A 20,491-nucleotide genomic window follows, 5' to 3' on the forward strand; every position below is an offset into this window, starting at 1 on the left:
TCAATTAGTACCAGGTACCCAGCAACAGCATTGACAGTAAGAGTGCTAGGGCGCATGTATTACGAAATGCCAACTTGAAGTGTTCCATATCATGATCCAAAGCTATCGCCTTAGTAGATAGGTACTATACCACTTATTAGGTGCCATGTACCGCTATTAGGTGGCAATCATTCTATTACAATCCATTGTCATGTCATATATATTGCAGAATGGAGTCAATACTATTGCTAGGACTGGGTACCATTAGCATACAGCATTGTGATCACGCTGAGTGCAGAAAAAAAAAAGAACTGATCAAATGCGCATCAGATACGGAGTACCGTCCGTGCCAAAAGTGCCCAGGGAGGACGTTAGCACCGCTTCACCGTAAGTCTTTGAGTCCATCCCTCCGTCTCTGCGTGCATTAGCACCTTGGTTGCCTTTAGCACACCTCCACAGGTCTGCAACAGAGGAAGAGGTCGATATTATCCACGGTATTATACTCGGTACAACATGCGTATCACTTGGCCAGCTGTGCACAAGACGAAATGGACGGGCCGATGCCACCATGCGAGTACTTGGACGCTTTGCCCGCCAAGTAAGTTGCTTCATCGCGGGGTACGTATCCACCGGCATGGAGCATTCTGTAACTGCCAGTGGTTTCCGCCAGGCTCACGATCCCCTTTTCCTTCGGCATCTCTGCTTCTGGAAGGCCAGGAAACAAGGGTTGTTTGTGGCATTGCGTTTCCTGCCAAAACATTTGCGCCGCAATGCGCCTCCGAGGTTTATCTTTAGAAGCAATGCACAGACAAGTCACTTAGTTCAAGCCCAGCAAGCCCAGATCTGGATCCCTCCCTCCCATACGGACCATCCCGGCTGACTGAAGTGGTGGCGCCCAGCTAACAGCGCTAGCGAATACGCTCCGTAGATGGTCCCCGCGAATTCAAAGTCAATCAAGAGCGCCTTTTATCCTCATCCGCTCTCGGTGAGTCCGCCATATCTAGCGGCATCGGGGACTTTGGTCACTTTGGTCCACAGGGAATTACTCGTAGATGCTCGGCACCTGCTGGTCAATGGATCCCAGCAGGCATCGGACGAGACATGCGATGAGGGATTTGAGCAGAGACGAGACGAGACGCCAGTATCGTCGGTATCAAATCCCGCTTTACATGCATGAAGCGCAAGGACCTACGGGGCACGAAGCGAGTCGTATATTTGCCTCATCCGCATTCATGCTCAAGGCGAAGAGACGAGGGATAACATGAAAAAGAAAAGGGAGAAGGAAAAAAAGGGAAAATAGGCAATTGGCTGTGCTCTGCGAATATGCAGACATTCGGCATCAGCGCATCCCGCCAGTGCCGGAGCAAGTAGGCAATCGGAGGAATGCGTCGCAGGCCAACAAGGCTGGCAATTAATCCAGCATCCATGCAGCCATCCTTCGGAAGCCGACAGAAGACGATCTGGGCGATTGACGGGTGATTGAGATGCCATGCACGTACTTTGTACCACTCGGACTAAGAGCGAGTCACCCGGCTCTCCATCCTTGTCGGACAAGCGTCGGATCCCACGCGCCAGCCAGCTGAACATGATTCGCAGCCGGCAAACACTGCGAGTACGAGTATAGCCAGCGAATATTACTGACAATAGCCCAACACAGCTATTCAGCCATTGCTTTCCGTCTTACACGGCCACGTCGCCTGGGCCGCCAGCTGGACCGCCTTCGAAATCATCCGCCAGAGCGATGTGCAATGCACGGTGCGCCACCACACTCATCAAGACTCACTCAGCATGCAAGCCATCTTCATCTTACTCGCCAATCCAGACTGTAGTGCATGCTCCTACATGGGCAATAACCAGAGACAGTAGGTGTCATCCCCATTGTTACCCCTCACGTCAAGATAGCGCTGCCCACATGCGTCTGCCGAGCGAGAACCACACGGCGTGATAGTTCTAGATCCCGAGGCAGGCGAAAAGCACGACAGAGTGGTCATTTCTTGTTTGCCTCGGCGGGGCTTGAACATGTTTGCTGCAAATAGCTTGGATGGCGATCAAGAGGGCCGGGATTTGCCTGTGACTTGCTCATACTTACCTGCATGTGCATAATACTGGACTACCTACCTATTACTACTACGAGTACTACCTAGGCTGGAATCAAGCACATACTGCTGGGATGACCACGGTTGTTCACCGAGTGCATGCATGTCTCGACCCAACGACGACGACAGCAGCAACAGCGTCATCACAGACTCGCCCTGCTGCTGACGGATGAAACAAATTCGATCCAAAGCTTAGCACAGCACCAAGCACATATCCGGCAAGTCCACAGCAATCAGAGTACCGGTACATGTCATACCAGGGCATCCTGCTCAAAGCGCTCTCGTTACTCTGACATCACCAAAGCCCATCGGCATTCCCTCTACAGTAGGTGACAACGATTGGGTGGTCCGATAAGAGCATCTGCCATGGCCCATGCCGCGACCCATGCCATGCCATGCCGTGCGAATTTACGCGGCAATGACAGGTAGCCTCTCACGAGGCCAGGTTGCATCCAGGGTAAAAGGCCAAACCTCAATCTGTCTACTACCGCCTTAGTCCATCTCTCATGCAAGAAAAAAATTAAGAAAAGAAAAAAAAAATAGCCGGGGGTTATGTATCATCGACGCGGCTATATTGGCTGCATCGTCGGCAGAAGAAAGAAGTAAAAAAATACCGCTCGGGCCATCTTTTCTGTCATTGCTTGCATGTTGCCCTTGTCAAGAGAAGCAGCTAACTAGAAGAGTTTTTTCCTGCTTCTTTGTCCTGTTTCTTTCGGTTTATCTCGCTTTAGCCAGAAGATAGCGCCCGCATGTTTCGCCGATGAAACCACCAGCTCCGGACAACTCGGTGATTTATTCATTTTTTTTAATATAAAGATAGATGCCTGCTGTGCTTAGCTTGCCAAACAAATAATACCAGCCACTGAAACGTCGCAGGCATATGGATTCACCATCATAGGTACCTAGTAATCATTTTAACCCTGGCGGGCGATGTGGTAGCATCATTCTCAATGTACGTAATTAATATATCTTACCTCCCAGACCAGGTTACAAGCCTATTGTCATATGCGGGGAAGTTTTTTTATAGCCAAGGTCGCTGTGGAAACATATGTTGATTGGAAGATTTTGCCAATTCGAGTCCTAAATCTATTCAAATTGATTGTAACCGTCCGTACCCGTCTTGCCATGCCGTATTGGTTCCCTCAAGATAGTGCCAAAGAAATACACTCCTAGTGCTTGTTCCATATTCCATATTCCAAAGTAAACCGGTATTCCAAAGCACAATCAAGCACAATGAAACAGTAAATGCCATCTTCCCTAACCTCCATGCCGAATTGCCGTGTAAGCTGCTTTATGTAGTCAGGTAGCATCAAAGCGAATGAAGCCCGTTCATTCAAGCCGTAAGGACGCTCATACATTCTCTCCCCCAAACTCCCCAGGTATACCCTCCACTGCATCTACTTCTTCTTTCCAAACCCTCACAACACCCAATTCGCCTCCATCATCTCCCTCGGCGTCCCTGTCTTCAAAAACGACGCGGCCGCATGCCTTGGAAACGTTACCCTCAACGCCTCCCTCTTCTCCGCAGCACCCATCCCACCTTCAATCAGTGGCTCGCAGTCTTCCTCAATCCGGTTCTTCCCTTCTTCCAGTGTCCTGACTGCCGCGTCGCTCGTCTTGTGGGCGGTGCGGTTGCCGCAGCACATGGTGAACCACCTCTTGATGGACTGGAGGACGTCTGCGTGCCATGAAGCGGGGGGCTTGGGGTTGTAGAAGAGGGGAGGGGGGAGGCTCTCGGGCTCAGAGTTGAGTCGGAAGCCTTTTGAATGGAACATTTCGTTGATGAATGGGTTGGTCGAGTAATAAAATGGAAAGGGGGGCATAAAAGTCAAAGTGTTCTAGGAGCCCTCATGAACTAACACAGAGGCTTCGTTTTTCCACCGTGAAAAAATGTGAATAGCTTCACACAGGAAAAGTATAAAAGAAATAATAAAAGCAAAAAAGATTTTTATGCCACGGGGACGAAGGCTCTATATAAAAAGAAAATCCCATCTCACAGCCAACCCCCTATCCGCCACTCAGTAGTAATAGTCGGGATGCATTCCACGGACCTCCTAGGCGACCGCCTCATTTCGCTTTGCAAAGTCTCACACAGGTGGACCTTGTTCGTAATCTGGACGCAAGGGAGGCATTCAAAGCATGTGAGAAACAGCGGGCTTTTGGTCTCAATTGATGTCTCACACATGTGATAATGGCCTTCATAACGCGTCATGACGTGCCCTATCGACACGTCCATTCCGCAGTTGGTCTCTGGAAGGGATGTCCTCATTCTCGAAGTGTCAAGAAAGTGCTAGGCTTCCGCTGAGCTTTGCCATGGTAAAGTATGTGATTAAACTAACATGCTACGCGTTTCAATTACTCTGTACTAGAGGTGGCCACCTTTAATCATATGCTTCCGATTCAACATCATCCTCTTCATCGCCATCATCGTGTGAGGCGAATGGAACAAAGCGAAAGTCCAAAAAACTTCTTTTCCCTCCTTCCACGTCGACCATGAATTGCAAGCTCAGGACGCCCTGGCTATCCCCTCTGAGACTGACTTTGCTTGCAATGCGCATTGCCTCGCTAGCGTGCCTGATGAAGTCAAACTTGTATGCCTGTGACCAGCGGTCGTTTATAGTAAAGGTTTCAAGAAGATCTTTTCCCCGTGCAAAGTCCACACTAGAGCTGCCTATATCTCCAGCGCAAGATAGTGTTAAGAATGGCGAAGTCTTGGTGGCCGTTATAGTCAGTTTAACGGGCCCTGCTGGTATAATCTCGGCGATGCAGTCAAATAAAGTGCGGGATGACATGATGATTTTGAATGTCAAGTCATTTCGGTCAAATGGGATATCCTCTGGCATCTCAGGAAGGTAAGTTGTCAGGCCTGCAGTAGTCTTGATGCCAGACTCTTCGAGGGTGACCTTGAAGGCATCACCCTCTTCCGCGTATAATAAAGTGCAGGTTCCAGGTATGCCAAGAGTCTGGTTGCTAAACGCACTTGGCCTGTAGTTGCGAAAATTACTTCGGTATGGATCTTGGTCGGCCTTCTGAGCTCGAGCAGCCACATCTACCGATCCAAAGATTTGCAGCACTTCAAGAAATGTCGACAGTGGTATTTGGAAATTGGGATATTCGGGTGTTTCGCCATCTTCTGACAGAGGGAAATTCACAGTATACGCAGAAAACAGAGTCTTGTCCAGAAATGCAACCCCTGCGCCCAATGTTAGCTCTACCGACTACGCTCTCAAGAGTTTGCGCCCATCGCACCTTGCATGACCCGCGCATTATCGGCCGCAAATCGAATGCCATCTTCGGTAATCTGGACGTGAACCCTCTGTGCAAAATCTATACAGCGAAGAAGCTGATATAGCGGCCTCGGAGATGTCGAGACAGCTCGAAAGATAGGCCTCACTTCTGCGGCCATTGTCGAAATAATGCCCTCTTCGGACGGGCAATGGCCAAACGTTGGAGAAAATGAAATAGGTGCGAGAACAAATTTTATGGGCGTAATGAAATGAGGAAACGGTGCAAGACAAAACAACTCGCTCTGGGAGCCTTCTTTTTGCGTTTTCTTGCCAACTAGTATACAATGGGTATCTCAGACATAAACTCCGACCGCACAGAACATGTAAACAGTTCCAAAGCTGTGATGAATTAGCATACATTCTGCAATCGAAGGGCACATCAGCGGGGGCTGCTTCGTACGCAATTGCTAGAGAGGCTGGAACACCGAGCGCAACGACGCTGACCAGAGAACGATCTGTGACAAGCCATGATTAGATGTATATCCCCGTTTCCTCGGGTTGACAGAACTTACTCAGTGCAAAGACACCGGAAATGGCGATTCCCAGAGAGAGAAGCGCAAAGGCGACGGTGAATTGGCTTTCCTTAGCAATAACGGGGAGGAACGGACTGCCAGAAGCAGACTGCCAAACTTGGTACAATGAGGAATCCATGTGCTGCGCTTTGTGCACCGAGCGATTGAGGCTCCAGACTGCTTCTCACTATGGGCGGCAGGGCGGGAACTTGATGCAATCGGCTTCTCGTTGGAGCCGGTGACAGTCAATCAATCGCGAGATTGTTGGAGCTGGAGGGAGCTTGTGCAGTGCAGTGCACAGCTGTCCATGTTTGATATCTGGCCGATTAGGCCGATTGGGTCTAGCGCGATTCGTGGCACTTTGGGGTGACGGATGATGTAAGCAGCACTTATACTCAGGCAAGGCATCGTTGAATTTACAGGAATGGGAAACTGCGCTGAAGATTTGAGACGGATACAAGATTATGCCGACTACCTGCTATAGCCATTTGACCAAAATCCCCTTTCCATTGAGGCCTATATGCAAGATGCCTGCCTCTATATGTCATGGCAGCAGTTCTACTTACAGCATCAGTCTCAATCTAGCCTAGTCTGTCCTTGCAGCTCTAGGCAAGCGGCTCCCCATGTCTCTCTTACATAATCAATCCACCAGACGCTTGGACTATGACCTCCAACCGCGTAACGTCACGTTTATTGCTCCGTCTCTATTACATGCCATCTTCAACCTCTCCATAATCCCAACAGCTCGCATCGATTTGCCTCTCGAAGCCCAGCAGCGCTGGCGCATAGCGACACCATGGCTGACGTTAAAGAAGAGAGTAAGGCGACATGCATCGCGCTGTTTACAGGCCCATCACATGATTAACGCATCAACCCAGGTGGCAAGCGCAAAGCCGAAGATGATCCCTCCTCTCCCACCTCATCTAAGCGGGTCAAGCATGATGAGGATGCTGTGGAGGAAGCGGAGCAGAAACCCGTTGAGATGAAACCAATTCCATTCCCTGAAAAGGTAGGCATCATCCTTAGAATCTCATATTCACACATCTACCTCAGCGAGGCTCTCATACTTACTCCCATTTAGCCCGCTGTCATTGAAGAACGCAACGGCGAAATCGAATTCCGCGTGGTCAACAACGACAACGAGCGCGAATCCCTCATCATCCTCACCGGCCTCAAATGCATCTTTCAGAAACAGCTCCCCAAGATGCCCAAGGACTACATCGCGCGACTCGTCTACGATCGAACCCATCTCTCCATCGCCATTGTCAAGAAGCCACTCGAGGTCGTGGGCGGTATCACATATCGACCCTTCAAGGGCCGCCAATTCGCCGAAATTGTTTTTTGTGCCATCAGTTCTGACCAGCAAGTCAAGGGATACGGTGCGCATCTCATGTCACATTTAAAGGACTACGTAAAGGCGACAAGTGATGTCATGCACTTCTTGACATACGCAGATAACTATGCTATTGGATATTTCAAGAAGCAAGGCTTCACCAAAGAGATCACTCTGCCCAAGCATGTGTGGATGGGATACATTAAAGATTATGAGGGTGGAACCATTATGCAATGCTCAATGCTGCCACGCATTCGATATCTAGAAATGGGCCGCATGCTCCTTAAGCAGAAGGAATGCGTCCAGGCCAAGATTCGAGCATACTCCAAGTCCCACAACATCCACCCGCCGCCAAAGGAGTGGAAGAATGGCATACGCCCGATTAATCCTCTCGACATTCCCGCCATCCGGGCGTCCGGGTGGTCCCCCGATATGGATGAGCTTGCCCGCCAGCCACGCCACGGGCCCAACTACAATCAGCTTCTCCATCTGCTCAACGATCTCCAGAACCACAACTCCGCTTGGCCATTCCTTGTTCCTGTTAACAGAGACGACGTTGCCGACTACTATGACGTGATCAAGGAGCCTATGGATCTCAGCACCATGGAAAGCAAGCTTGAAGCGGATCAATACGCCACGCCCGAAGACTTTATCAAGGACGCCAAACTCATCTTTGACAACTGCCGCAAATACAACAACGAGAGCACGCCATACGCCAAGTCGGCCAATAAGCTTGAACGGTTCATGTGGCAGCAGATCAAAGCCGTCCCCGAGTGGTCGCATCTCGAGCCGGAGAAGTAGAACATCTCCCAGGATACGCACAAGCTGGAAAGCATGTCTTCCATGATGCCATGATACGGGGTGGTTTGACGGTTCTTTGTTTCTTCCTATTTTTTTCCTTTGTTCTCCTCATTTTGAACACAAAAAGAGCAATGGTGTTTCGGCATAGGCGCAGGTATGGGGGTATTTGGACAGATTTTTACATTTGGCTTACAACAAGTGGCATCCGCACATGCGATATCGGAACGAAAAGGCTCCAATCGCCGGAGCTCGTGCATGGGATGCGATGGGCTGCATTATACCAAGGCTCTGTATTTTGATATTGTATTTACAACTGCGTCATGAAAACTCCAAAGCGCTAGAGAAGGCAAACTTTAATAAAGCTAGAAAGGAAGCGAAAAGACACATACCAGATGTGCCGTGGACCTCGTCGTGTGTTATTGATGCAATCCATCTAAGCTCTCGGCATCAAATCATTTGCTTGTATCTCTCTGCTAACAATTTGTTCCTATTTCCACCTTGACCTACCTTTTTTCTTTCGAACCGCAGAAAAAGTGCGGGCAAACGTCTCTCCTCCCCTCCCTCTCTCTTAGGTACACATATATGCCTATCTACAAGACTCCGACGCACGGCAGAAACGAAGAAGAAAAAGGCACTCTCTCAAATCAGGAGAGAGAAAGAAAAAAAGAGAATGAGAAATGAACCATTATGCGCGCTTGACCACCTAAACTCCGAGCAAAGAAAAAGAAAGGGCCATGTAAGCAAACAAAGTAACGTCCCCCTACGCTTGACAAACTGCGACCAAAGCGCAAAAAAGCCTTGCTGAAGGTGAACAAGAAAAAAAACCCGAAGAAAGAAAGGGGGGGGACATCTATCTAGGTTATTTTGAAAATTCTAAGAAATTGCTATTTTTTAAAAAGAAAAATCCAATCGCTGGAGTCCCTCGAGTTGTTCTATCGGCTCGCAGGCACTACATGGTAAAGAGTGTCATTTTCGTGCCCTGTTTCAAGTCTGTGTTCCAGACTGGCTGGTGGATGATTCTCCCGCTGGTAGCCGCAGATCCGAATACGTTCGCCGTGGCCAAGGAATATGATCAGGGGCCTGTTGCAGGGTAGACCGCGTCGCCGACGTCAAGATGTGGTCGTTGCGGAGGGAGTTCTCGTTGTCGATTGTGCGGCGAAGCAGAGGCTGGAGGAACTCTGGAATCTCCGACCACTGGCCAGCCCGTGCCATGTGAAGCATGTCGTCGGGAAGAAGGCTGGAAGCCATGGAGTTGGACGAATGGGACTGGTTGAGCATTTCCTCCGTCATCCTCTCCGTCAGAATGGCTAGCTCGCCGCTCTCTATCGCGTTCTTTAGCCACTGCTCCCATTCTTCGTCTAGGACGACGGATGTGTCGCCGGCCTCGCGTCGGGCCGCCTGCGCACGCAGACGCTGGTTGAGATGCACACCCACGCTCGCAAGCTCCTCATCACTCTCCTCCGCATCCATGTTCTTGTCGTCGTTCAGGCTCGAGATGTCAATGGTGTTTATCCTAACAGAGCGCCCTTGGGCAGACGGCCGCTCGGGCTCCGTCCAATTCGGGAATCCATCGGCAGCAGTGTCTCTGATGATGATGCCTTGCTCCTTCTCGAACTTTTCCTTTGCCCACTTGGTGCCCTCCCACTTGGTGAGTGCAGAGATTTCAGCGTGCGTGAGGCCCAGGCTGTCGAATGCTCTGAAGAGACGGCGGTGCCATTGCCAGCGGCTGAGTCGGATGCGGTGGGTGTGATGGGTGTAGTCCAGCCCGGGGTATTTGGCTTCTTGCGTCTCAAGATGGCCGTAGAAGGCGTGTGTCTCCTGGCGGACTTCGGGAATGAGGCTGCGTTGGAGGAGAGCTTGGAAGTCCTGGGGGTCGAACGTCTTTGGCCTGGGAAACATGTGCTCGTACACGAGCTGGTCGATGGGTTGGCCCTTCATGGCGGCGAGGTGTCTAGTAGGCGCTTTGGCAATTTCAAGACGAACGAAGAGGGGAGTGTTGCACAGAAATATCCACGGCGCCACCAGTCGTCTGATCGCGGCGGCTGAATCGGACAACAAGGCGGCTTTTAGCGGAGAGTTGCCGGTCGAGTATGGATTAACGAGGCGATTGGGCGAGAACTCTGCAGGCGAAGTTGCAGGAGGAGAGAAAACTCTTGTTGGACGACGTCGCTTTCTTTGTACAAGGGAAGATGGCGAGCTGCAAGGCAAAGCGCCGAATGCGGGTAGACTCGGGTTGGTAGTGCTGTGGCTGCCAGGAATGAAGACCAATGCCTCCGAGATTATTTTTGGGGGCCGATCCAGAGAGAGTGGCCGCGCACGGGACAAGGAGAGTTTCTAGGGGGGAGGTGACAAGACGCTTGGGCAAGATTGACGCAGGAAGGACGCAGGCAGCAGTTGTTTCACAGCCGGCAATGTTGTTGTGCGTCTGCTCCGTATCCGTATCAGGATCTGAGGATGCCGTAATGCTGTCGTGAGGAAAAGACACCAGACTGAAAAGTCAACATAGGAGTGAGTGCAGTGTCACTACCTATGTACCTGGCTGGTCCAGCGAGTAGATCAGCAACGGCTGCATGACGGGCTCCGTAATCTACAGCGCTCCGTACTCCGTACAGGGGAATAGAATAGAAGGCCGGGGAAGAAGAAGGCACCCTCAGCTACCTTAGGTAGGTACTAGGTAGTACCGGTACCTATGTCAATGTGCAGCATGTACATGTACCTACTGTAGTGCTGCACCTACTGCAGTACCGTAAGCAGCTCAGCAGCGAGCTTCTGCCTACAGTAGGTATACTCGTACATACTCGTACATGTGCATGAGCGTCCTGGTCTGGAAGCTTACATGTGCATGAGCATCCTGGTCTGGAAGCTTGACTGGAAGCAGCAGTTCGATTTGATCGTGATGGATTGGCGGGCTGGCCGTTGCAGGGCGACAGGCACCACTGATTGGATCGGCAGCATGGAAAGGCCGGCGCGTGGCGGTCTGGTCCCTGTCCGTTATTTGCTACCTGTTCCGCGCATTAGCATAATATTGACTTTTGATGCCCTTTTTGCTCGTCATCAGAATGGTTTTTTTTTTTTTGTTCTTTTCTTTTCTTTTCTTTGTCATTCGCCGTCGCTCACTGCTAAGAATATACTTCTCCAAATACGACCTACCCAGTACCTACCTAGGTACCCTGTAGAGCTGAAACACATCCATGAACAGGTTTCAACTTTATTACTGAGAGGACCTGCCTTGCCCGCCATCTCCAACCCCATCATTCTAAAACTCCAACCTTCCCAGTACGTTCCACTGCAGTAATACGAGTAAGCGCCGTCAGCCGTACGTGTAAGCATTACTTGTGGGCACAGCAACTGTAGGTGCCTGACTGTTGCGATGGATCCGGCATCCTCAGCGCTCCGTAATAAACGACACGCTTGATGCCGGCTCATTTTAGGCTCCCTTAGTGATGAGTAATTGCGACGGTTATTTGGGGGTATTGCTCAGTTGATACTCCATATTTCCGCTGCGTGGACACTGGTGATTGTGCTCAGCTGTTGACTCATACCGAGTGCGTGTGTATCTTATCTGTAGGACCATCGTAGCAATAGACTTGCGCAATCCCATGTGCTAGCCGCCTCGGCATCTGGACGGTAACCTCGATATCGACGTGGGGGGGTATCCAATCCCGATTAAGAGGATTTCAAGAGACGCTGCAATATTTTCACTGTTCAGCATCAAGGGCAAGGACGACAATTACAGATACACTGTCTCAACCTGCCCGGATCAAGGTGTTCATCCTCTTCAAAACCTGCGTTCATCTCGTTCATCCCATGTGAAAAATGGGGGAACAGCAAAGAATCAAAATCCGTACGACGCTCCCCAGTATCCCGCCAATCGACTCTCGCGATGAAATACACACTTCGCGGCTCATAATCCGAGCACCGCGCATCTCAGACGTGCCTGCTCTGCACATACTTCGCATCCAACATGAAGCCATGAAGTATTCCGCCAAGGGCGCGGACAAGACTCTAGAAGACACACGGCGGAGTCTGGACGATTTCTTCCCTCCAAACGACAGCAAAACCTACCACTTCCTCATCTTCGAAAAGGACACGGGAGACTTGGTCGGCAAAGGCGGAATGCACGGCATCACAGGACGCAACTTTGGATGGCCAGAAGTCGGCTACTCTTTCAAGCAGGAAGCATGGGGCAAAGGATACGGAACCGAGTTCCTGACGGCCTTCCTCCAGAATTGGTGGAGTTTGCCTCGCAGCGAGGTGGAGATTGAGGTTGATGCGACAAGCCTGGATGCCGAAGCCCTGGAGGCTGGCGATGCCCCCGTTGTTGAGATTCTCGTCGCCGTGGTAGACGTGGAAAATCCGGGAAGCAAGAGGGTGCTGGAGAAGACGAGATTCAAAGAGTTCAAGCAGTGGACGACGCTGGATATCCGAGCGGCTAACAAAGGCCAGCCAGTGACCCTGTCGGCATTCCTTGCCGTTGCTCCAGCGCAAGAGAGAAACTGAAGATCTTCTTCTTCTTCTTCTTCTTCTTCTTCTTCTTCTTCTTCTTCTTCTTCTTCTTCTTCTTCTTCTTCTTCTTCTTCTTCTCCTTCTTCTCCTTCTCCTTCTAGATGCATGTACAATAACACTTGGATTTGAAATGCCCTATTATAATATCTAATTTAGTTGGTGTACATAGTATAGAAAACGAGCCTTGATAACATCTATACACCTTACCTGACCTATTGCGTGCTAGACTCCGCTGTATACCTCTACATCGTTAATGAGCTGGTCGCGCGAAATCACGTGTAGCGCTGCCGCCTTAATTGACAGAGCGCGTCCCAGCGCGTCGCCTCTTTTCCCACGTCACACAGAGCCCGCCAGGTATCACAACCCCTCCATTTGTTTCTTCTTACAGCCCTTCTTGTTCTTCCCCAGCCAAATTTGGGGGTTTCTTCTCCCTTTTTATCTCCTTGATACCGCAGTTTTCGACCTTGTTCCTGTTTTCGGCCCGGGGAACAATGGGGTCTACATCCGTCCACGAGGAGCACCAGTACCTCAACCTGGTCCGCGAGATCTTGGACCAGGGTGAGCGAAGACCCGATCGGTAAGGCACCACTCAGTGACATGCAGCAAGAAAATTAAGAAGACGAGAAAAAAAAGCAGTCAGTTCTCAAGTACTGACACTTCCCCCCCAGCACAGGCACCGGCACCCTGTCGATTTTCGCACCCCAGAGCTTCAAGTTCCAGCTCAACGACAACGGCCGGCCAATCCTCCCTCTGCTAACAACAAAGCGGGTCTTCCTCCGTGCCGTCATCGCCGAGCTCCTCTGGTTCATCGAGGGCAACACGTCGTCCCTCGCCCTCAATGATGTCGGCGTCAAGATCTGGGACGGCAACGGGTCCCGCGAGTTCCTCGACAGCGTCAGCCTGACCCACCGCGAGGTTGGCGACCTGGGCCCCGTCTACGGCTTCCAGTGGCGACACTTTGGCGCCGAGTACGTAGATGCAAAGACAGACTACGCCGGCAAGGGCGTCGACCAGCTTGCCGAGATCATCCACAAGCTTCGCAACAACCCTTACGACCGGAGAATGATCCTCAGCGCTTGGAACCCGCGGGACTTCAAGAGCATGGCCCTGCCACCTTGTCACATGTTTGCCCAGTTCTACGTCTCGTACCCAGGACGCGGACGGGGAATCGGAGCCGCAGAGCCCACGGAAGAAAGCAAACCAAAGGGCCACCTCCACTGTCAATTATATCAGCGGTCTTGCGACATGGGCCTCGGCATCCCCTTCAACATTGCCAGCTATGCGCTGCTCACGCACATGCTCGCTCACGTCTGCGATCTAGTACCAGGAAGCCTAACACACGTCATGGGAGACGCACACGTCTACATTGATCACATCGATGCTCTCCAGACACAGCTAGAGCGCGAGCCTCGGCCATTCCCCGAGCTGGAGATTACGCGGGAAAAGGGCGGCAGCATCGATGGCTGGAAGGCCGAGGACTTCGTGGTCAAGGGATACGACCCCCACAAATCAATCCCCATGAACATGTCCGTCTAATCGGGCCTTCGGCGTGAAAAAAAGATTTTGAGATGAAGATAGAGCAAAAGCATGCTGGCTAGGTAAAAGACCAGCGAGAAAAAAAAAACCCCCACCACCGGACGGGTTTCATGTGCAGCGTTTTGGCTGATCTCCTGTCTGTTAAGTGGCAGATGCAGGCTTATCAGTGCTTTTCCTCTTAGGGCTGATATTCTGTTTTGTATCTGCTGCACTGGGCACGTTTGAGCACGACGAGCCCCTGTTGGGGCAGAAGGATCAAACGGCCGTGGCAGCGACAGGCATAGAACGGAATAGCAACCCCCTAATGTAAAGAGCACTGATAAGCCTTCGTCTGCCACTAAACGGATGGACCGTAGCCGAAGCGCTGACCATGAACACTACGTACTCCTTTTTGGGGTTTCTCCTTTGGGAGAAAGAGACGGAAAACTTGATACCAGAATTTTAAATGAAGCTGCCCGCCCCCAATGAGACATAATAGAGCTCACAGATACATGGAGAGACATATACAGATGCGAATAGCCAATGAATTGAGGCATCCGAATCATTTTGATCATTGCTGTTATGCGTGTACGACAAACACTGTCTCTATGAAATGCATTGCACTTTGCCAAAAGAAAAGAAAGTGAAGAAGAGACAACAAGAAAAAGAGAGCATAAAAAATAGAAATGGAAGAAGAAAGGCCCCAATCGCTAAACTCCGTACAAATGGTTGATATCCTTCATCACGTCATAAGAATTGAAGAGCTCCCTCCTCTGCATGAGGGCATCTTTCAGGTGTAAGCCGATTCCTGGTATCGCCGATTAGGGATCCCTCCAGGGTTTGACAGCCCGTCTTCCATGGATCGTCTATCCCACTTTCTATCTTCCCTCATGCGATCCCTGTCTCGCATATCCCATGCCGGGTCTCGTCGCCTGTCGGCATCGGCGTGACTGCTAGTGCGTCGCTGTGAATCTGGACGCATCCGTGGGTGCTGCTGCTGCCGGTCCCTGCGCCCGCTGGAGTCTTGGTCATTGGTGCGGTAGCGGTCTCGCTCTTCATGCAATTGGCGGCGATGGCGTAGCTCCTCTTCGCTAGAATCTTCCGACACACCGTCCGAGGCGAGATCTGAGTGGTTCTGATTCAACCGGGATGGGGGAATGTGCTCGCGGCTTCTCCTCACGCGGATGGGGTCGTTGACAGAGCTGTGCCTTGAGCTGTTTCGGCTACCTGGCAGTATGTTGGAAACCGTCTCCGACACCTTCTCCCTGATGTTGCCAAACGGGCTGGCCCTTCTCCTTGCATCTTCAGCACGACTATCGCTGCGATGCGTCCGGAAAGAAGGGACGCTGGAGCCTGACGACGGCGGAGGACCCGATGATGGCGGGACAACTCGACGAACGCCAGGAGTCGAGGGTGAGCCAGTACGTTGTCGCCGTCTGGATCTCAGATGAATGTCTTCTTCTGCAGATTCATCTCCTGACGACTCGCCGGACGAGTGATGCTGGGCATGGCTATGCCGACGACCGTGACCGGGTCGGCTGGGCGTTGGTCGGCTGGGATCCGGGTTGAGATATGTTCCCGAATAGCTGTGGCGGATTCCATCTGCGTGTGGCTGGCGTGTAGAAGCATAGTCGGAAAAGCTTCGACGTCTCGCAGCGTCATCGGCAGGTCTCGGACGGCGAGGCCGTTCGGGCGAGCGCATAGGAGGCCTTTGGCCGAAATTAGCCCCATGTCTTTCGCCTACACGGACATAAGTAAACCTTTCGTACTGATTTGGATCAGCAGCCCTCGATCGAGGGGAGCCAGGACGGAAGGGATCTGCGGTATGAACATAGGCGAATCTGGGCGCGGAAGGTTCTGGAGACGGCTCGGGTCGCGGCGCAGAGCTGGAGCTGGGCATGCTTGTTTCCTCCTCCTCCTTGCAAGCTTTGTCGCGTAAGGTACTGGCGCATTCCTTGTGCCAGCGGTCGACTGCCTGGTCTGATTGTGCAGGAAATACACTGGCGGGAAGATCGGGAGGGAAGGATTGGCCTGTCTCGGGATGCCTTAGGCCCCAATGCTTGACAGCATATTGGATGAAGGGCACATGCTCTTCGGGCCCGAGAAGGATCTCTACCGACTCCCACCGTGAGAAACCCCGAGGCGTCAAGGCCGGGATGGAGGGCGGATCAAAGTCGCTCTCCGTGGGCTGTAGACTATGCTGGCAACCCGTCACTGACCACATGTAGGAAATGGTCGAGTGAGGAGTCTCTAGGAATAAGGCTGTTGCGGCGAGTTAACATATGAAGTGCGGTCCCCTTTACGCACGCAATCCCACTGACGTACAGTCATAATCACCACCAACGGCTTTGTAAAACGCAGCGAGCTTCTTGGGAGTAAGATGGCTATCACTCTTGTCGCCAAGCTCAACAACCTGTCATTCAAACCATTAGCCGTGCTGCCTCCGGGCCATGTCGGGTGGGATGCCAGGGCATACGATAAAGCGCGCGATTGATCTCAGCAGGGCATCAAACTGCATTGTCGGACTCTTGTCTGCTTCGAACATGTAGGCATATTTGATGGGGCCCGGCGGCGGCTGGCCATTCGATCGCGGAACGGCCATTCTGAACGGCGACTGGCAGCAAGAAAGGCTCGCATCCAAGACGGTTTGTAGGCTTTTTCCAGGAACAAAAACAAAAGCTGAGAGGCAGAAGCAAGGTGGGTGGGCGATGGGAACTGATGTCACTAGCTGCGGCAGGGCCCGGGCCTGGAGTAAAATAGGCTATGGGGGGTGGGTTGGCTTTGCTCAAAGGCAGTCAGACAGCCTAGCAAGGCAGTTGTGCGCCACAAAGGACGAGCCGCAGGAATAGAGAAGCAAGGGAGAAAAGGAGGAAAAAAAAGAGGCAGACAAAGAGGCTCGGCTATGCCATGGCAAAAAGAAAGGCTGGCGTATCAGAGGCTGGCCAGACCGAGGCAGATGCTGACGGCAGGCATTGGATTCCAGCAGATGCGACTCCATCATGACCGTGATGCTGGTGACCAAAGACGACGAATGGCGCAAACGGCCCCTCACGGGCCCTCACGGGCTGACACGTGCGTCGTGGCTGCAGGTGGTGCGAAGGACGGACAAAGGCGAGGCATGTCGACTAGCATGGGCTAGGGTTGACTTGTGCAGCTGTGATTGGGGCGAGCCGTTGATCTTGCTGTTGGGTAGCCGGTGCAGCAGATTAGTGCATGCGTTCGTTCGTTCGTTTTGCTGCTGCAGTGCATGGAGAGAAGACTTGGCTTGGAATGATGTCACAGCTGGAGAAGGGGCGTGTGGTGATGAGAGGATTGATGGTATATCGTCGTCCGGTGAGGAGTGAGTAGCTAGTAGAGAGATGGAGATGAAGAGTTGAAGGCTCATTGCATTTCAGGTGATGAAAGTATAGGTACCTGGTAGTAGTAGACAACACTGCCCAAGTTAGTGCAGCACCTGCTATCGACTCCGTGACCTGCCCCCCGTCAGTCCCCCATCCCGCCGCTAAGCCCGCTGGCCTCTGGCGGCTGATCGCCTCTCCAGCTGCCTCCCAGTCCCACTGCCAGCGCCTTGGGCAACATCCGACCCAATGTGCTCGTACGAGTACAAATTTCTGGTTCTTAGTAGCGGGGACAGGATTGGACATTGATGTGTCCATGTATATACACACGCATTTCATGTATAACAAAAGTGCATGCATGTGTAGCTGCCTCTATCCATATTCACTACTGGGTTATTTCTATATATTCTCTGCATTAAATTTCAATACCCTGTTCTGTCTCTTCTCCGTCACGTCTTGATCGACAGACTGACTGCCTGACTAACGCCGTTGCTGAGCCACACACAAATCGCAAGGACCCCCCGCCCCAGCCTGATGTCATTCCAGGCACAAGCGCAATCTGGCCTGAACTGACCAGGGCTCGGACGAGAAGCGTCGCATTCCGCACAAGGAAAGAAAAACGAAGACAAACGATAGCTTCGAGCTACCATCTTTGCTACCGGCATTGCAACGCAACCTTGAGGGGGCTTTGACACTCTTTGAGCTCCACCCGGAACTAGGCTGAAGAGGCGCGTCTAACTAAAAAAGTCTTTTTTTGGTCTTTTTCTTTCAGACAGGCTCCCTCTCTCGCGGAGAACGAAACGAAAACGAAACGGCATCGTCCTGTCCAAGCTCAAAGCTCAAGCCCAAGCTCAGCCTCGCACCTCGCACGCCATGGACACCGTCCGGTCTCTCGTCCAGCCCATCACGCACAACCTGCCGGCCCCCATCCGGGACCTGGGCGTGTCGATCGTAGGCAAAACCTGCTACAAGGCGCTGCTGCTCGACGTGGACGTGGAAAACACGGAATGCATCAAGCTGGCCATCAGCAAGGGCCTGGGCATCGGCATCGTCGGCGCCTCGGCCGTCGTCAAGGTGCCGCAGATCCTCAAGCTGCTCCAGTCCAAGTCCGCCGAGGGCGTGTCCTTCCTGTCGTATCTGCTGGAGACGAGCGCGTACCTCATCTCGCTGGCCTACAACGTCCGCAATGGCTTCCCCTTTAGCACCTTTGGCGAGACCGCCTTCATCATGGGCCAGAATGTCGTCATCACCATGCTCGTGCTCAACTACAGCGGCCGGTCTGCTGCGGCTGCTCTTTTTGTCGCTACACTGGCTGCCAGCGCCGCGGCCTTGTTTACTGACACTGTTGTGGATATGCAGGCCTTGAGCTATCTGCAAGCTGGTGCCGGTGTCCTCGGCGTTGCTAGCAAGGTGCCTCAGATCCTGGCCATCTGGCAAGAGGGAGGCACCGGCCAGCTCAGCGCTTTTGCGGTTCGTTTGCACTTGATGTCTCTCGCTTAAAGTAACGCAGCTAATAGAAACTTTAGGTCTTCAACTACTTGGCCGGCTCGTTGACTCGCATCTTCACCACGCTCCAGGAGGTCGACGACAAGCTTATACTGTACGGCTTCATCTCCGGCTTTGTCCTCAACGCCATTCTCGCTCTGCAGATGGTGTACTATTGGAACGCTCCGTCGGCCAAGGCCAGGGGCAAGCAGAAGGAGGTTATTCCCGTTGAGGCTCTGGGCCAGGGAAGTTCATCAGCCGTTCCAAAGAAGGGACCCACCACTCGGCGCCGTGGTTAGACGAGATTCTGTGGAGGTTCCTATTTTTTTTTTTTCCTTATTCTTTATCTGGATGCTGGTGTACAGGTCGGAATCAGGGTACTGGCCAGGGAATTGCTAATAAGAATAAGATGATGTGCCTAACTTGCCTGTGGCGTGCTCGTCATCTGGCATTCTTGGGCCTACAATGTATTTAATAACGGATATAGCCATTTATCAGCATTACTATTCTACTTCAAGAACGAGGCACGATTAAAGAATGCCAAGTGCGAGCAACTTGCCTACCTAATACCTATCAGGCTTGTATGAAACATGCCATAAGGAGACCCAGGTGAGACGGCATTCAGTTGAACGGGTTATATAATTCCATTGGCAAAGCAAGTCGTAAATCCCGTATTATACAATACACTAATGCTCGCTAAAGCATACCAGCTATGCAGCCAACTCTTGGCTTTTCTTCACCAGTGCCATGCAGACATCACACGCATACACGCACACACATACCCAGATAACGCCAGCCAACCCATAGCAGAAGCTCCTCAAAGCTCGCCCAAGTAAGAAACGAGAACTAGAATGAAAGATGACGAGTAAAAAAAGAACATTAATCCAGAAAATGGGGCTCTCAATCTCATGCATTTAACAAACCGAGACACCAGCATTAGTCCAGCCAATGCCACCAATCCAGACCCTTCGGCCGGCGCATTGCAGGCAGCGCTTCTGCTCGCCGAGGTTGCTCACCGAGCAGCTGAAGCAGACGTGCTTGCCGCATGCGCCACACGCCGTGTCTTGCGCAGCGCCGCTGTCCACATCCATGTCGTCGTCGTTCCCAGCCAGGGCAGCGCCGCAGTCGTCGCAATTGGTGGGCGGCGCGCTGGGATTCGCGATGCCGGGCGACGAGGTGCCCGAGCTGGGCTCGGAGCCAATGTCCCAGAAGCGGTGCAGCGACTGCTGGCCGTCCGAGTTCGGGTTCGCGGCTGGCTGCTGCTGGGCCTCGGGCTCGGGCTGGGCGACGGGGTCTTGAAGCTGGCCCTGCTGCCTCTGCTGTGCCGAGTACAGGAGGTCCAGGGTGTGCTCTGCGGGCAGGCATGAGTTTGGGCTCAGATGGTGGTGGGCGCGCCATTCGTAGAACTTACGATGGACCTCCTCGTCAGACGGCCTGTTGTCGCGGTATCGCTTGAGGGTGCGGCTGTGCAGGGCCGGTGCGTCGAGGACCATCATAGAGTTGTCGGCAGTAGGAGGGCAGAGCTCGGCGGCGGAGCGTTTGCGCTTGAGGAGCGTTGCCATGGCTGTCTGTCTGAAATTGAGATTGAAGAGAAGAATGCAGAAAATGGAGACGAATAAATGAGCAGAATAGCACGCAC

The 20,491-nt window shown here is 52.2% G+C and overlaps 9 protein-coding genes across 9 annotated transcripts; 4 read left to right on the forward strand and 5 right to left on the reverse strand.

The window, feature by feature from the left end:
- Positions 1-3,244: 3,244 nt before the first annotated feature.
- On the reverse strand, positions 3,245-3,850 carry TRIVIDRAFT_62043 (uncharacterized protein; the record flags this gene model as incomplete). The annotated part of the gene is made up of 2 exons (XM_014104088.1): positions 3,245-3,361; positions 3,578-3,850. The coding sequence occupies 2 exons, from the start codon at positions 3,848-3,850 to the stop codon at positions 3,245-3,247; spliced, it is 390 nt and encodes a 129-aa protein (XP_013959563.1).
- Positions 3,851-4,456: 606 nt separating this feature from the next.
- On the reverse strand, positions 4,457-6,013 carry TRIVIDRAFT_31818 (uncharacterized protein; the record flags this gene model as incomplete). Its single annotated transcript, XM_014104089.1, has 4 exons — positions 4,457-5,268; positions 5,325-5,496; positions 5,741-5,817; positions 5,875-6,013. 4 exons carry the CDS (start codon positions 6,011-6,013, stop codon positions 4,457-4,459), a joined length of 1,200 nt encoding a protein of 399 aa, XP_013959564.1.
- A 657-nt stretch (positions 6,014-6,670) lies between these two features.
- Positions 6,671-8,384, forward strand: TRIVIDRAFT_211918 (uncharacterized protein; the record flags this gene model as incomplete). The annotated part of the gene is made up of 3 exons (XM_014104090.1): positions 6,671-6,692; positions 6,753-6,883; positions 6,956-8,384. The coding sequence occupies 3 exons, from the start codon at positions 6,671-6,673 to the stop codon at positions 8,006-8,008; spliced, it is 1,206 nt and encodes a 401-aa protein (XP_013959565.1).
- Positions 8,385-8,992: 608 nt separating this feature from the next.
- Positions 8,993-9,946, reverse strand: TRIVIDRAFT_54831 (uncharacterized protein; the record flags this gene model as incomplete). Its single annotated transcript, XM_014104091.1, has 1 exon — positions 8,993-9,946. The coding sequence occupies one exon, from the start codon at positions 9,944-9,946 to the stop codon at positions 8,993-8,995; it is 954 nt and encodes a 317-aa protein (XP_013959566.1).
- A 1,896-nt stretch (positions 9,947-11,842) lies between these two features.
- On the forward strand, positions 11,843-12,301 carry TRIVIDRAFT_138892 (uncharacterized protein; the record flags this gene model as incomplete). Its single annotated transcript, XM_014104092.1, has 1 exon — positions 11,843-12,301. A coding segment is annotated over one exon (459 nt), but the record flags the coding sequence as incomplete, so codon positions are not given.
- Positions 12,302-13,005: 704 nt separating this feature from the next.
- TRIVIDRAFT_54832 (uncharacterized protein) lies at positions 13,006-14,050 on the forward strand (the record flags this gene model as incomplete). Its single annotated transcript, XM_014104093.1, has 2 exons — positions 13,006-13,091; positions 13,183-14,050. The coding sequence occupies 2 exons, from the start codon at positions 13,006-13,008 to the stop codon at positions 14,048-14,050; spliced, it is 954 nt and encodes a 317-aa protein (XP_013959568.1).
- A 769-nt stretch (positions 14,051-14,819) lies between these two features.
- Positions 14,820-16,631, reverse strand: TRIVIDRAFT_81983 (uncharacterized protein; the record flags this gene model as incomplete). Its single annotated transcript, XM_014104094.1, has 3 exons — positions 14,820-16,291; positions 16,355-16,442; positions 16,506-16,631. 3 exons carry the CDS (start codon positions 16,629-16,631, stop codon positions 14,820-14,822), a joined length of 1,686 nt encoding a protein of 561 aa, XP_013959569.1.
- A 1,532-nt stretch (positions 16,632-18,163) lies between these two features.
- On the forward strand, positions 18,164-19,369 carry TRIVIDRAFT_81984 (monosaccharide-P-dolichol utilization protein; the record flags this gene model as incomplete). The annotated part of the gene is made up of 2 exons (XM_014104095.1): positions 18,164-18,837; positions 18,894-19,369. The coding sequence occupies 2 exons, from the start codon at positions 18,241-18,243 to the stop codon at positions 19,149-19,151; spliced, it is 855 nt and encodes a 284-aa protein (XP_013959570.1).
- A 397-nt stretch (positions 19,370-19,766) lies between these two features.
- TRIVIDRAFT_32781 (uncharacterized protein) lies at positions 19,767-20,414 on the reverse strand (the record flags this gene model as incomplete). Its single annotated transcript, XM_014104096.1, has 2 exons — positions 19,767-20,203; positions 20,264-20,414. The coding sequence occupies 2 exons, from the start codon at positions 20,412-20,414 to the stop codon at positions 19,767-19,769; spliced, it is 588 nt and encodes a 195-aa protein (XP_013959571.1).
- Between the last annotated feature and the right edge of the window lie 77 nt (positions 20,415-20,491).

The sequence above is a fragment of the Trichoderma virens genome, assembly GCF_000170995.1.
Source record: "Trichoderma virens Gv29-8 chromosome Unknown TRIVIscaffold_3, whole genome shotgun sequence".
NCBI classification, from domain to species: domain Eukaryota; kingdom Fungi; phylum Ascomycota; class Sordariomycetes; order Hypocreales; family Hypocreaceae; genus Trichoderma; species Trichoderma virens.